Raw genomic sequence first — 15637 nt, 5'->3', positions numbered from 1 at the left:
GATTGGGAAAATCTAACACAACCTCTTTCCCCATATTCAAAGGATGTCTTTCTTGCTGTTATTCCAGATCTCAGTGGTCCCTATGGCCCAGGAAAAGAGTTACTCAAATACATTTTTATCTGGTCAGATGATGGGGAAACTATATAGGTTAGAAGTTATTAAGACTGGCTTTGAATCGTCCCCATAGGAATTGCTGAACAATGCCATCGTCTCCGTGCAGAACAATTGGGCTTTTCTGAAATACAATCTACAGACTCACTTTGGAGAAAGAACTTCCCTGGGAGTTGGGGGTGGGTGAGGGCTGGCAGCTCAGCTCCTGACTATCAACCTGAGAAAGCACCCAGTTTATTTGGATGACATCTGTTAAATATTGTCAGAGGGAAAAGCTTATCGATTTACTTTTGTTTCTGGTTGTGACTTTTTTTTTGTGAATTCTCAGTTTGTTTCTTTTTTTTTCCCTCCATCTTTATTAAATCGGGTATTTCTTACTTACATTTCAATTGTTATTCCCTTTCCTGGTTTCCAGGCAAACATCCCCCTAACCCCTCCCTTCTATATGGGTGTTCCCCTCTCCATACTCCCTGAATTGCTGCCTTCCCCACCACAATCCTGGTCACTAGGGGTTCAGTCTTGGCAGGTCCAAGGGCTTCCCCTTCCACTGGTACCCTACGCAGTTGGAGCCAAGGTTCAGAGAAAATTTCCTGGTTGTGACTTTAAACGAGTGGTTTTCATGTGCTCTGAGAATTGCCAGTTCTTGTCATGTGTTGGGGGCAAACCACTGATACCTAGAGATCAGATGATAACAGACCAATCATGGAGGGAGGGGAAGATGTTCTGCGAAGGTGTGTCTCTTCTCCTTGTTATGTGAGATGTAGTTCCTCCGTTGAAGCAATATTACTAAATAGAAATTAGGATCGCAACCCACAGAAGCCTATTTTAGCCCACATTACTGCAGATTATAGTTAATATTAAAAGGGAAATGGGCTTTTAGTGTGACTTAATGGTGCAATTTGGAGTTTTAACTGAACGAGGCAGGATTCATTGTAGAGAAAAAGGAGGGAGAAGAGATGGATCAAATACTCCTTTGCTCAGGGAGCTCTTAGATGGCGAGAGGCTCTGCAGTCACCTGCAGGTCATAGCCAGGAAGTCAAGAAGCTGCTGCAGGGGCTGACCGGATGGCTCAGTGGGTAAAGGCGTTTGCTGTCAAGCCTGTTGACACGAGCTGTCGATTCCCGGGACCCACATGGTGGAAGGAGAGAGCTGACTGCTATACTCCGTTCTCTGACCTCCATTCCCACCCCACCAAATAAATTTTGTTGTATTACCTAAGTTTTAGGATAGAATATCTCTTCATATAATACGTTTTATATATTCTTTCTCCTCCCCCCACTCCCCCTAGATCTTGTCCACCCCCACATCCACCCAACTTCATATTTTTTCTCTCTCAAAAACAAAACAAAAATAAAAAAATCAAAAGAAATAGAAAAATGAGCAAGACAAAAGGTACCGAAACAAGTAAAAATTTAAAAATCTATTTTAAAGGTGGAAGCTGCTGCAGAGAATGTGTGTGAGGAGGGCGTCAGAGCTCAGTGCAGAGCAGACCTTTCAGAGTGCTTCCCACAGTCTAACCACGCATCTGGCAGATCACCTTCCCCAGTTTGAGTGTTAGATTATAGGCAGATGAGTTTCAGTGCCCAATTTCCTTGCTATGGTCTTGTCTCAGATTGAAGACCAGTGTAAAGTTGCCCATGTCTATGGAAAATAAAAAGGGATGGGTTGCAAGAATGTATCTTTTCATTTAGCTTCCAGATTCGATAGAGGTGTCAAAGGGTGCATGGGATGTTAAGCCACGTGTGCCGCCTTTAATAACGGGTCCATTCTGTAGCTTTAACTAAAATGTGCAAAATCTTACATTGTTGCCAAGGATACTAAGGCGGGTGAGCTCTAACCTGGAGTCGAGAGGAGGAAGGAGGGAAAAGAAAAGACTTCTAACTGGAGTGAGGCCCAGGACCAACTCACCAAAAGACTGGAGACCCAGTGGGCGCCTGTTTCGTGAGCATCAGCTCAGATAGAGAATTCCTAATTGAAAAAGCTGACTTCCAAGTGTCCTAAATTGAAAACTCTTCTAGTGCTGACATGGCATTCAAAAAGCTTTAAACTTGGTGGCACTTTGCGTTTGAGTTAAGGATGTTCCCCTAGTAAAGTCTTAGCAGATATCCCCAAATCTAGTAACTCGGAAATTTAAAATACTTATGATCTCCAGACTCCTGGGTCGAGGGAGCCCAACCTGGATACACTTTGGGTTGGACACCATGTGAAAGGCCCTTTGCAGCACAGGGGTGCTTGCTATAGCTTAGATTTGAGATGCTTCCCCACCCCACAGTTCTCTCCCTTGAAACCCCACAGGTTAAAGGATTGTTTACCCAACTTGGTGCTATTCGGGAGATGCTGGGAACTTGAAGAAATAGTGCCTGTGTGAGGTCTTCCAGTGATTGGGACCCCAGCCTCTTCCTCTCACTCTCATCTATCCCAGACACGAGGGGAGACTTTTTACTATGCTATCTGGTCCTTGTCATAATGGGCACCTTGACCCAGGTCTCCAAAGCAATGGGTGCACCCACCTTGGACTAAAACCACCCAAACTGTGATTTGTAATTAACCTTTCCCTTTTATAAACGGATTATAATCTCAGGCCATGTGTCAGGGTAACAGAAAACCGACAAACACAGTATTTGCGAGTTTTTCTATCAAGCTGAGAAGAGGCTGAGTGGAACTCAAGCCTTCACTGAGGTTTTTGGTTGAGCTCCAAACATTTGTGTATGTTTCCATCCTCCAACTAGTGTTTTGTTTTGTTTTAGTTAGGAACTGAAACACAGAAAAGTCCTGGTTAGAGTTGGTTGAACTCCTAAAATTTCAGCTCATCTATAAATTACAAACACACACATACATACACACACACACACACACACACACACACACACACACACACACACAAACACACATACACACACACACACAATATAAAGTATATGGGGGACGCACTTCAAGAAGAGTGCTTGGAATATTAGCAATTACCATCGGTTAGTTTATTTATCCGTTATTTTTCTTGCTGGACATTGTGCTTTGAAATCATTGGCCTTGCTGTAACCTAGTTTTGAGAAGTGGTGTTTTGAAGGATGCCTTAGCATTCTCCACCCTGCACCTTCGAGCCATATGTGTGAAGAGAAGGCTGAGTGGCCATGGGAACAGTTGCACGTCTCTGCCCCCTCGGTTTTCCACGGTGAGTTTTCATTTCTGCGGGCATTCGGTAAAACTACTGCTTTATATACAGTCAGCATTCAGGAATTGCCTGGTGAGTTATGGAACCACCAAAAATGGCACATTACAGTTATTAACTGGCGATTGGGAATGGCACACCGAAAGGGGGGAAATGCTTGGTGATTATTTAAAGGAGGAAAGAAAAAGGCAGGCAGGCTGCTGTAATCATTACAACGTGTGTGCATGTGGGCGAGGTCTGGAAGATGAGGTGGCAGATTAGAAGCCAAGCAGTTCTGTTAGGACACTGGGAATCTGAGCTCTCATAACTCGTTTCTTTTTTTCCCCAGCAGGTCTCATGCAAACCAGGCTGTCCTCCAGTTAACTATCTAGATGAAGACTGAGGATGACTTTGAACTCCTGATATTCCTGTCTCTGCCCCTTTCCCACATGCTGTAATTATAGGACCATACCCACCCTGCCCAGGAAAGATACTTTTCTTGATAAAAATAACAACAGTGGTAAAGATGGTGAATTCACCAAGTAGTGGATGCAGTGGGCACAGAAGGGTGTCACTAATAAATCGAGATTAGAATCTGCAGAAGAGAAACACCATTAAAGGAATTCACTCTCCATTTCTGTTGGTCAAAACAGTGGATGTTAAGATCCATAATACTGAAAACATTTCTGAGGAGTTGATGGACAAAATTGGAGGAGATCCGGAACCTAGCTGTATCTGGACCCTCCCCCGAGATGATGGCAATAGAGGGTAAATGTTGAAACAGTTGTCTAATGTGCTCCAGCTTGAGTGTCTTGGCTGAATTCACACTTAGGAATCAAGAAATAGGCAGATGGGAAAAGAACCCGGGGTCCTAGTGAGTAAGGAATACAGAGCAAGAGAAACCAAATAGAGAAATTTCCAAAGTAAAATGCCTGTTTAACACCAATAGAAAACGAGTCTCTATGAATACCAAAGGAGGGGAAACCAATGCCTGTTTCATTTGATATCAGTTAGGGAGTTCTTAAAGGCTTCCAGGAACAAGCCCTTTGCTTCTCGTGTTACCATTAGTAATTTCCTAAGGCCTTGTCCCCTTTCTTCTACCTCTATTCGAAAAGAGAGAGAGAGAGAGAGAGAGAGAGAGAGAGAGAGAGAGAGAGAGAGAGAGAGAGAGGGAGGGAGAGAGAGAGAGGGAGAGAGAAAGGAAGGAAGAAAGAAAGAAAGAAAGAAAGAAAGAAAGAAAGAAAGAAAGAAAGAGAGCAGGCTTGGGGGTGGCTCAGTGGAAGATGCTAACAAAAATCCACACAAGACACAACTACACATTTTATTCTTTGGGTAAAGAAGGTTAAATCTCTCAGCCCAACATTTGCAAATCATTCTTTTAGCACAAAAGAATATACCCAAGAGTAGTGTGTACTTAGGTAGCTTTAGTATTTTAAATAGGTAAATGGAAGAATTCTTTTTCCTGAAACACAACTTGATAATGTGACTAGAAATAGCTTATACCTCTAAATCAGTACTTGACCCGTGATGTGGGAATGGTACTCTGCGTACACATGTAAACGTCATATGAAAAATTCTAAACCATTCCCACAAGGCAACTTTTCCAAATTCGAAACCTTAGCCGACCCTCCAGCCCTCTTCTCTCAGACTCCTGTTAAGACTTGCTGAGCCCAAACAACATTTGTCTATCTCCTCATGTCTAAAATTGCTTACAGTGGCAAACACGCCAGGGAAACTTTAGTTCCTGCATTTCCAATAATCTTCTTTGTACAAATATTGTTTTCTGCTTTCAAAACAGATATGGTGGTTTTAGGAAACTATCCCTCACCACCTCAAGTCTAAAGTCAGTTACATGTAGTACAAAGCAGTCTGCTAGATTACTTTGGGCTACATCATTTAAATTTTTTTTTCTCAAAAAAAATTTTAGCATCAGTGAGTTTCAGTTTTATGCCCAGGAATGCATGGCGTCTAATAACTAATACATAGTACTGAAATACGCCGGCTTTCATGTCTGCAAAAGTCTTTTGAGTAGCAGCAATTTAATCCATGTTGCATGATTTTGATCATGGGTTGTAGAAGGTGGGCATGCATTTTGCTGTAGCTTATTTCCTGCAACACACAGTTTCTGTGGTAATAGTATTTTAGACCATACCTCCTGGGAATGAGTGATGGAATCGGTTCAGTGTGCAAACCAATCTATCCCCATTCCTCTTCCACAGACTGGGAAACTGAGGTGTTGGAAGATGAACTTTGTCCAAGACCACACACCTCATTTTCTGACATTGAGACCTGACTAGAAAGATGACATCCTTTTGATCTTAAGCATCATTCAAGAATTATGATTTTTAAGAGCATAGTCCTTAAGACAGGACTGTTCCCACACTTAAGAATCAAGGGTTGGACTTGAAATACATAAAAGATAAGCCTACATTTCTTCTGTCCTCAATTCACCTTTTGGGAGAAAGTAACTAAAACTATTTGACATAATGATTGGAATTCAAGTTCACTGAAGGGTATAAAATAATCCTAATTCCCAAGCCTAAATCTACCACCATTCCTATATATATATGTATATAAAATTCAGCTATTCTACAAGAAAGATAAGATGGCATTTCAGCTGATAATTCTTTTTATCTGTTGTAATTAAGCAAGGCAAATAGGAAATACATTTTAGGATAGCATGACAATGTTTCTTCCCTCAGCCACAAAAAGGTGGGAAGTAATGAGATTTTTATCATGTAAATTTCTCTGATCCAGTGAAGTTAATAAAATCAGGGCTTCAGTTCAACCATATAAATTAACTCTTGTTTCATTGCAGTCTCGGTCATAGTTGGGGGGAGGGGTGCTGTTGAACAAATGTACAGCATTTCCAGAGGCCTAACTGTCACATCTTATACAAATTTTTCATAATGCTCAGGACTACAGGATTAACTTGTACTTTCATACTTTAAAGGGATATAGTAATTCCTAGTACATGCCTCCCGGAAGTGTTCAAGGCATTTTGTAAAATTTGTTTTATGAACTGATAAGAAGAAATCCTAATCCGTGAAAATATCACATCAAGTCATTTTGCACCCGGTAAGGAAATACATTAATCTTAATAAATATTTTTAAAAACTTCAGATAAAGTTCCAGCAACTCAATTTAAATGAATTAAGAAGTAACACGACCACCTAAAAAAATATTAACGTTTCACATAACATAATCAACACTTTATTTGAAACCAGGATCTTGTCAGAGGTCAGGATTCCATTATACATTCCAACGATTTTTAACTCCTTTCACTCCAAAACCCATAACATATCAGGACGATTTACCTATTCTATCTTGAGTTTGTAATGCCTCAGCAATTACCACGTGTGGAAAGCTATCAACGGACAAAAAAAAAAAAAAAATCATACAAAGGACCATACAATTTTCCTTCACATTCTTCAGACGCAAAGCAGTCAGTTTCTGTGTGAATAGCTCCTGCAGCCTTTGATACCCGGCAGCTGAAGCCCTCTAGACTCCCCTGATGACCAACACTTTTGGGACTGTTTTACAAAGCATTCAACATCGTTTACTTTGTTCAGAAGCAGACCGAACTTTCTTTTCTGTTTCCTGCCTCTTCTCACTGTCCTTAATTCTCTGTACTTCCCTAAAATATGCCCCCAACATGCCTATTTACACGAGTATCAGGCACCAGAGGTCTGCACCCCATCACATACCATGCCAGTTCCTAACAGTGTGAAGGCTGTCGGAGCAGAGATGCTCTTCCCTTGGGAGCTGAGTAGAGCAGCGTGTCTGTCAACATGGGACCCTTGTGTGAACAGGTCAGACTATTGTCTCGTGGTCCCACCTGCCTTGGCTCTGGTTGATGTAGCAACAGTATCTGTCATAGGGGCTGTTTTGCTTGTAGGAGCAAACGATGATACTGTCCTGGGGCACAAAGAAGATGCTGTCCTCGGGTTCAGGGCGGTCAGATCTGTCCCAGCCTGAGCACTTGGCATCCAAGGCACTGTAGGCGAGGGAACTGGCCGACGGGCAGTAGCCATCCAGATATCTGGATGTCTCCTCCTGCCTCCCACTCTGAACTAGACTCTGGCATTCTCCTTCCTCTGTGGGAGTTGGGGTAGTAATGGAGCTGGCCATAGGCACCTCACCTGGTCCCTGTGGGAGCTGCTTGCCTCTGAGGCCTGCCTTCTTAGCCAGTTCATCGGAGCTCCCCTTGCCGGACTCCAGGTCTGATGGGGTCCTCAGGAGTTCCACTACTTCCTTGTCCTTGGGCTTCCTGAAGCAGGGCAACTTGCGGACCCACAGTAGCTCGTTCTCTGGCCATTTGGTGCAGCCTTCGGTTTTCCTGGCCAGAGCAATGGCCGCAATGCCTGGAAGGCAGATGGCTGGCCCAATGGCCAACAGAGGGATGTTCCCCAGAGTTTCCCCCTTCATGCCAGAGACAGTGAACATGAAACCAAAGACCAGAAAAACACTGACCAGGGCCACCACCAGCCCAGTCCTCGGATTTATGTCATCAGGTCTCATCTTTTACTCCATCCAGGTTAGGGGCTGCCTGGTAGCCAGAAAGTACCCCTTTTCCTTTTCTGTGGGAAGTGAAACCACGGGGGTTAAAAAGAATCCAATCCAACTTCCCACCCACCAACTCTTTCTTGCTATCTTGCTCTCTCTCTCTCTCTCTCTCCCTCTCTCTCTCTCTCTCTCCCCCCCCTTACACACCACTCTCTCCCTTCCCTCCCTCCCTCTTTTCTGCCCCCATCACTATTGCAACCCTGTCTATCTCATACCAACATGTGCTAAGTATGGTCACCGAGTTACCTGAAGGTTCCTGCCACCTCTCAGCGTCTCCAGTTAGCTGTCCCTCGGTTCTCTCCTTGGATTCTGAGAGCCAAGCCTGGTTTTCCCCACCAACACTGCACAGGAGCAGGGTGGGGAGGGGAGGAAGGAGGTGGGATAAGGGAGGAGGGTCTTTCCCAGCCGCTGCGAGCAGTCGCCAGAGCTCAGGAAGCGGAACCTGGGAACCTGGGCGCAGCGGATCGGAGTGGGCGCGCGGCGCTGCCAGCGAGGAGGGAGGACTCCGTCCCGGCAGGAAAAAACGCGCGAGCCTGGCCGCCTTACATCACTTGCACCGCGCTGGGAACAGAGATGGACGCGCGGGGGCGCGAGGGGGTCAGAGCCCAGCGGCCTCGGGAAGCCGCTGCTGGGGGCTCTCGTCGCGATGCAGCGGGCAGGTGGCTTGGACCCGTGTCCGTGCCGCTGCCGGAGTCCAGAGCGCCTTGCCCACGGGGCCGCTGATGCACCGTCTGAGTTCCAAATTCAGGGACCACGCGCAAGATAGCCTCGAAGAAGCTGGGTAGCAGGTCCTGCCTCTGCCTAGGAGAAGTCACCCGCATCTCTGCTGGACTCCCATTCCAGAAAGTAGCCTTGGAAACTCAGTCCCACAGTCGTGGTTCCAACCACACCGACTGAGGCAAGGAAGAAGGGCTCCTGGTTTTGATCTTCAAACAGGGTCGACGACCAGGTATCCCGCAGGACAGACTTTGGTTTGGAGGGTCAGGCACAACCAGGAGACAAGATTCTATCCTGTCTTGCTGACAGCCCAGTGCTAGTCTCAGTCCAGGGTCCACCCAAAGAAGTGTAAGGGTTCCCTTGTCCCGAGGGAGGACTGGATGTGGCTGAGATCCTTCACCGGGTCTGTTTAAGGTAGAGGAAGGGAATTAGGAAGGCAAAAGGTACATCCTTTCTTGCCGAGTTTCTGATTTGGAGGAAAAAATTTTGGCATCCAGGTCTTCTCCACCTAAGCTGGTCATGCTTACCAGAATGAGTGATCTCACCTTTCTGACAATCAGTCATCAGGAGACTATTAACACCAAATGTCTGAGCAAACGCTGCGACTATTACAGAAGTGTAAATTCCTAGCACCAGGCTTTGGTGCGTGGTTCCTGTTCAAAATACACAGAAAGGCATACTCTTTTCTTCTCCTAGTATGATGGTAGTGCTCTCCACATGAAAGGCAGGATCCAAACCATCGGAGACCTGCCCGTGCAGATGAGGGCGTTTGGCTTTATCCACTGAGCAGCGAAGAACACTGGGAGGGTTTTAGGCTGAGATTAAATGTTCACGTGTTTGACAGATGGTGCCAGCAGGTTAGAGGGTGTAAGTCTGTGCCTTGGAGACTTGTTCATAAAGCAAGACAAGACAGGACGAGGCCCCAAGAATGCCAGGCTGAGAGCGGTGTTTGGAAGAAAGTGGTTCTGAAGGATGGGTCCCAGTACCCTGGCTTGAGGCAGAGAGGTAGATCTCTGGTTTCTCATTTTAACCACGGTCATCAGAGGCCAGGCTTCTTCTCCTTTTTATTCTGTTGTTTATCATGTTTGCCTTTTAGATTCAAACTTATTACAAAGCTGGGTGCACTTCTGGGCACATAACAAGAATGAAGAAAGGGGAAAAGGCAGAGGGCTAAAGTGAGGGGACAGGCGCATGGCCATTTGGATCAGGAAAGGGGTAGTGTTTTTGTTTTTTGTTTTTAGCACCTTCACTATGTTGGGCAGATGTGTCTGGATTACAGAGGAGCCTGGGACCCCAAGTCTGTTAGTCTGTTTCCCTGACTCATTGCTGCTCTGGAAGTTAGTTTTGTTAGGGAAAAGGGAAGCAACCAGCTCCAATTACTGAATGTGTTTCTCTCCCCCAACCCCTCTTTCTCATCCTTTACTGATGCCCACCGTCTTTCTTGTCACCCATTTGAAGGCAACTTCCTGGACTCCCCTTTGTTTATAGGCTGCGTCTTGTTCTGCGGCCGGCACTCTCGCCCTCAGCTCTTCTGTCTTCCCCTGGAAGGCTGATGACTCCTAAGTCTCTTTCCTTGGCTTGCTCTCTCAGCTTTAGGGTTCTAGTATTCCACAGTATGCTTGATAATGCCATTTGGATCATCTACAGACACCTCATGCTCAAATTTCACAGGCTGCACTTACCTGTCCTCCAAGCTGCTCTTTCTCAGTGAGTTCTATCCACCCCATACACCAACAACATATTTGTGACTCTAAAGAAGATGTTTTTCTTTACTCTGAGGAAGTTTACCTTTCTGTTTTTATGTATTCTTCTCTCACATATTGTATATCGACTTCAGTTCTCCCCTCCCCTACAATCTCTCCCTCCCTCAGATCCATCCTCACCTCCCCTCAGAAAAGAGCAGCCCTCCCATAGGCATTAAACAAATACAGCAAGTAAAACAAGCTACAGTAAGATTAGACGCATACTCTCATACCAAGGCTGGTGGAGGCTACCTAGTAGGAGAAAAACAGCCCCAAATGTAGCCAAAGGAATCAAAGATAGCCCCCTTACTCCCATTGTTAGGAATACCACAAGAAAACCAAGCTACACAACCATAACATACACACCCATGCAGGTTCCCTGATGTCTACAAACCCATTTGAGTCCCAGTCAGTTGATTCTGTAGAGTGTGTTCTTGTGATGTCTTTGACCTCCCTGCTCCTCCAATCCTTCCTCCCCCTCTTCCACCGGACTCCCTGAGCTCTGCCTACCATTTGACTGTGGAATTCTCTGTATCTGCTCCCATCAGTTGCTGGATGAAGTCTCTCTGGTCCTTCTGATGACAGTTATGCTAGGCTTCAGTCCCTGCACATCCTACAGGCACGACAGACAAACTGTAGGTGGGAGGTTTTGTGGCTGGGCTGGTGACTGTACAAGTCTGCACTCCTTCTAGCAATGGGGGAGTGCTGCACTGAGGCCTTGCCTGGTTACAGAGGATGGTCTGTCCAGGCTCTGCGTCCCCCATTAATAGGTGTCTCCTCTCTATCACCCTCGTAGATTCCATGGGGTTTCCATTGCACTAGGTTTCTACCTCTCACTGAAATGCCCCCCAATTCCATGCTTCTCTTCCAGTTTTCTCTCCCTCCACCCGCACACCTGACTCTTCCTCTTTCCATCTCCACCCACCCCCGTTTCACCCTTAAAATCTATTCTGTTTCCCCGTCCCACGGATATTCCCCCACGTAAGCCCTCCTTACTACTTAGCCTCTCTGGGTCTGTGGACTATAACATGGTTTTCCTTTACAGCTAATATCCACCCATAAGTGAGCACATGCCATGTTTGTCTTCCTGGGTCTAGGTTGCGTCACACAGGATGATGCTTTTGAGTTCCATCCATTTGCCAGCAAACTGCATGAAGTCATTAAAAAAAAAAACAGCTGAGCAACACTCCGTTGTGTAAATGAATCACATTATTTTTTTCTATCCACTCTTTGGTTGAGGGACATCTGGATCGTTTCCAGTTTATGGCTATTATGAATGAAGCTGCTATGAACATAGCTGAGCAAATGTCTTTGTGGTAGGATGCAGTGTCTGGGACTGTGCCTTGTGTGTCTTGAGGTAGATCAATGCCCAATTTTATGAGGAACTGCGCTCCCACCAGCAATGAGGGAGTGTCCTTCTTGCTCCACACCTTCCCAGCATTAGCTGTCACTTGTGATTTTGATCTTAGCCGTTCTGACAGGTATAACATGGAATCTCAAAGTTGTTTTGTTCGCATTTCCCTGATGGCTAAAAATGTTGAACATTTTTTTAAATTTTATTTATTTATTTATTTTTTTTAAAAATGTTGAACATTTTAAAAAGTGTTTCTTGGCCATTAGAGATTCCTCTGTTGAGAATTCTGTTTAGATCTGTACCCCATTCGATTTACTCTGTTAATGTCTAGTTTCTTGAGTTCCTTATATATTTTTGATATTAGCCCTCTGTCAGATATGGAGTTGGTGAAGACTTTTCCCATTCTTTAGGCTGCCATTTGTCCAATTGAAGGTGTCATTTGCCTTACAGAAGATTTTCAGATTCTTGAGGTCTCATATAAATTGCTGATCTTAGTACCTGTGCTATTGTTGTTTTGTTCAGGAAGATGTCTCCTGTGCCAATGTATTCAAGGGTACTCCCCACTTTCTGCTTTATAAGATTCAGTGTTTTTGGCTTTATGTTGAGGTCTTTGATCCTCTTGGACTTGAGTTTTGGGCAGGGTGATAAATAGGGATTTATTTGCATTCTTGTACAAGTCAAGATCCAGTTAGACCAGCAACATTTGTTGAAGATGCTTTCTTTTTTCCATTGTATAATTCTGGCTTCTTTATTAAAATCAGATGTCCATAAGTAAATGGATTTGTGTCTTGGTCTTCATTCAATTCCACTGATCAACCTGTCTGTTTCTACACCAATACCATGCAGTTTTATCACCAGTGCTCTGTAGTACAGCTTGAAATTGGGGATGGTGATATCTCCAGATGTTCTTTTATTGTATAGGATTGTTTTGACTACCATGGGCTTTTTATCTTTTTCATATGAAGCTGAATATTGTTCAAGGTCTGTAAAGAATACTGTTGGAATTTTGATGAGAATTGCATAGAATATGTAGATTGTTTTTGGTAAGATGGATATTTTTATTATGTTGATCCTACCAATCCATGAACATGGGAGATTTTTCCATTTTCTAATATCTTCTTCAGCTTCCTTCTTCAAAGACTTGAAATTCTTGTCATACATGTCTTTCACATGCTTGGTTAGAGTTACCTGAACATATTTTATATTCTTTGTGGGTATTGTGAATGGTGGTGTTTCTCTGATTTCTTTCTCAGTCTTTTTTGTATATAGAAGGGCTATTGATTTTTTTTTAAAGTTAATCTTGTTTTCAGTGACTTTGTTGAAGGTGTTCCTCATCAGCTGTATGAAATCCTGATAGAATTTTTTGGGTTGCTTATGTTTATTATTGTATCATTTGAGAACAGTGATACTTGACTTCTTCCTTTCCAGTTTGAATCCCCTGGATATCCTTTATTTGTCTTATTTTTGTAGCTAGAAATTCAAGTAATATATTGTATAAATATGGAGAGAGTGGGCCACTGTCTTAGTTAGGGTTTTACTGCTGTGAATAGACACCATGACCAAGGCAACTCTTATAAGAACAACATTTATTTGGGGCTAGCATACAGGTTCAGAGGTTCAGTCCATTATCATCAAGGTGGGAACATGGCAGCATCCAGGCAGGCATGGTGCAGGACAAGCTAAGAGTTCTACATCTTCATCTGAAGGCTGCTAGTGGAAGATTGACTTCCAGGCAGCTAGGGTGGGTCTTAAGCCCACACCCACAGTGAGATGCTTGCTCTAACAATAGTGCCACTCCCTGGGCCAAGCATATACAAACCATCAGATTCTACTCCTTATCCCCCATAGGCTTGTTCAAACATGAATCTATGGAGGTCATATCTAAACATAGCATATTGCAAAATACATTTAGCCCAACTTCAAAAGTCCCCACAGTCTATAGCGGTCTCAAAAGTGTTAAAAGTTCAAAGTTCCAGGTCTCTTCTGAGAGTCATCCAACCACTTAATTATAATCCCCAAAGCAAGACAGAAAACTACCTGGGCAAACTCCAAACTCTGCATCTCTATGTCTGGTGTCAAAGTGGTCTTCAGATCTCCAACTCCTTTTTCTTTTCATCTTTGTTGACTGCAACAAACTTCTTTCACCTGAGCTGGTTTCACTCCCTGTTAGTAGCTTTCCTCAGTGATAGACCACGACTCTAGTATCTTGAATATCATGGAGTCTCCAAGGCAACTTCAGTGTTACATCTTATTTCAATGTCTGGGATCCAAATATGATTTCCTGGTTCCTCCAAAGGGCTGGCATCACTTTTCCAACTCTGCCTTCTGTAGCACTCTAAGCTCAGGTTGATCCATTGCCACTGCTGTTCTTGGTGATCATCCCATGGTATTGGCATCTCCAATACACTGGGGTCTTCTGCTGCAACTAGGCTTCACCAATAGCCTCTCACAGTCTCTCCTCATGGTGCCAAGCCTCAACTCCTTTGCGTGACCCCTTCAGTCTTGGGCTGCCAATTGCAACTGGGGCTGCGCCTTCACCAATGGCCTCCCATGACTTCTCACAGTGTTGAGCCTCAGCTGCTCTTCATGACCCCTTCATGACTTCAAAACCAGTACTACCTGAGTGACTCTTACACATTACCAAGTTCAGCTGCAGCGCGAGGTACAACCTTGGCTATCTCTGGAACACAGCCTCTTTGTGCTCTCAGAAAACACTTCCCAGAAGATTTCACTTCAGTGATGCTGGTCTCTTCTTAATCACCACTAATTGTTTAGCTTCAGCCAACCAGCATCAGTTTTCCATGTAGTCTTTCTTATTCTGGACTCTAAAGCCAGAGCCATGTGGCCAAAGCTACCAAGTTCTGCTGCTTGTTGGCATTGGAACATAGCGTCCTTGTTCTTGTTCTATTACATTATCACCAGCTTCCTGTTTTCCAATTCATTCACTGTCCCGGATTCATTGGCTGTCCCAGAACTTGCTCTGTAGACTGACATTGAGCTCCGAGATCTGCGTGCCTGTTTCCTAAGCACTTGGATTAAAGGTGTGGACCACCAATCCTAGATTTAAGTTTTTCTTTACATAGATCTTGCTCTGTTCTAGGTTGGCCTTGAACTCAGAGATCTGCCTTGTCTTTGCCTCCTGGGATTAAAGGCTTGTGCTTCGTTGCCTAGATCTAAATTTAGCTAGATGGAATCTTGCCACAAGATCATTACTCCCTTAATTCAATTTAATATCCTTGAACACAGGATTCAGCTCGATTTCACTTCCTGGTGCCCCTTTAATACTCGAAACATGTATTTTATATTTTCCCTTTCTCAGCTTGCTATGCTTGGTTAAAATGCTCTTCATGAGACTTAACCAGAGAACAAAGTCTATGATGGACTTTTCTGAGACTTCCTTTGTCTTGAGTCTCTTCATTTTAGCCTCAGGTAGACTCTTTAGACAAGGGCAAGAAGTAGTAACATTCCTCACCAAAATACCACAAAAACAGTGTCTAGTACACATATTGAAATTCTGCACTGAAACCTTTTGGGCAAGGTTCGCACAGTTCAAGTCACTCTCAGTAATGAGGTCTTCCATATTTCTTCTAGGACAGCCCATTAAGCCCCATTTAAAAGATCATTAATTCCTGTTATTTTTCTGTAGTAGTAGTAGTTGTTGTTAGTGTGTGTTTATATGTGTGTGTGGTGTGAGTGTGGTGTGAGTGTGTGTGTGTGCGTGTTTCCCTTCTTTGGGTTTTGCTGGTGTAAGATTACTTATTGCCTGTGGTTTTGCAGGTGTAATTAATCATTTTGGGTTGGAGTTCTCCTTCCAGTACCTCTGTAAGCGTGGATTTGTGTGTAGATATTGTTGAAATTAGGATTTATCAGGGGCTATCTTGATTTTTCTCTATTTATGATGATGGAAAGCTTTGCTGGATATAGTAGTCTAGGTTGACATCTGTGGTCTTTTAGAGTCCAGGTTTTTAGAGTCTCCAATTATACCTGAAAAGTCAGGTGTAA

General features: G+C 44.0%; 1 protein-coding gene across 1 annotated transcript; it reads right to left on the bottom strand.

Annotated features, from left to right (window-relative positions):
- Positions 1 to 6050: 6050 nt before the first annotated feature.
- Positions 6051 to 9286, bottom strand: Tmem215 (transmembrane protein 215). Its single transcript, NM_001109613.1, is given in 2 exon segments — positions 6051 to 7836; positions 8069 to 9286. A coding segment is annotated over 1 exon segment (708 nt). The 5' UTR covers positions 7778 to 7836; positions 8069 to 9286; the 3' UTR covers positions 6051 to 7069.
- Between the last annotated feature and the right edge of the window lie 6351 nt (positions 9287 to 15637).

Source organism: Rattus norvegicus, chromosome 5, assembly GCF_021556685.1.
Source record: "Rattus norvegicus strain SHRSP/BbbUtx chromosome 5, alternate assembly SHRSP_T2T, whole genome shotgun sequence".
NCBI classification, from domain to species: Eukaryota; Metazoa; Chordata; class Mammalia; order Rodentia; family Muridae; genus Rattus; species Rattus norvegicus.
Note: the sequence above shows the minus strand (reverse complement) of the source record. Positions and strands in the feature narration are given on the sequence as shown.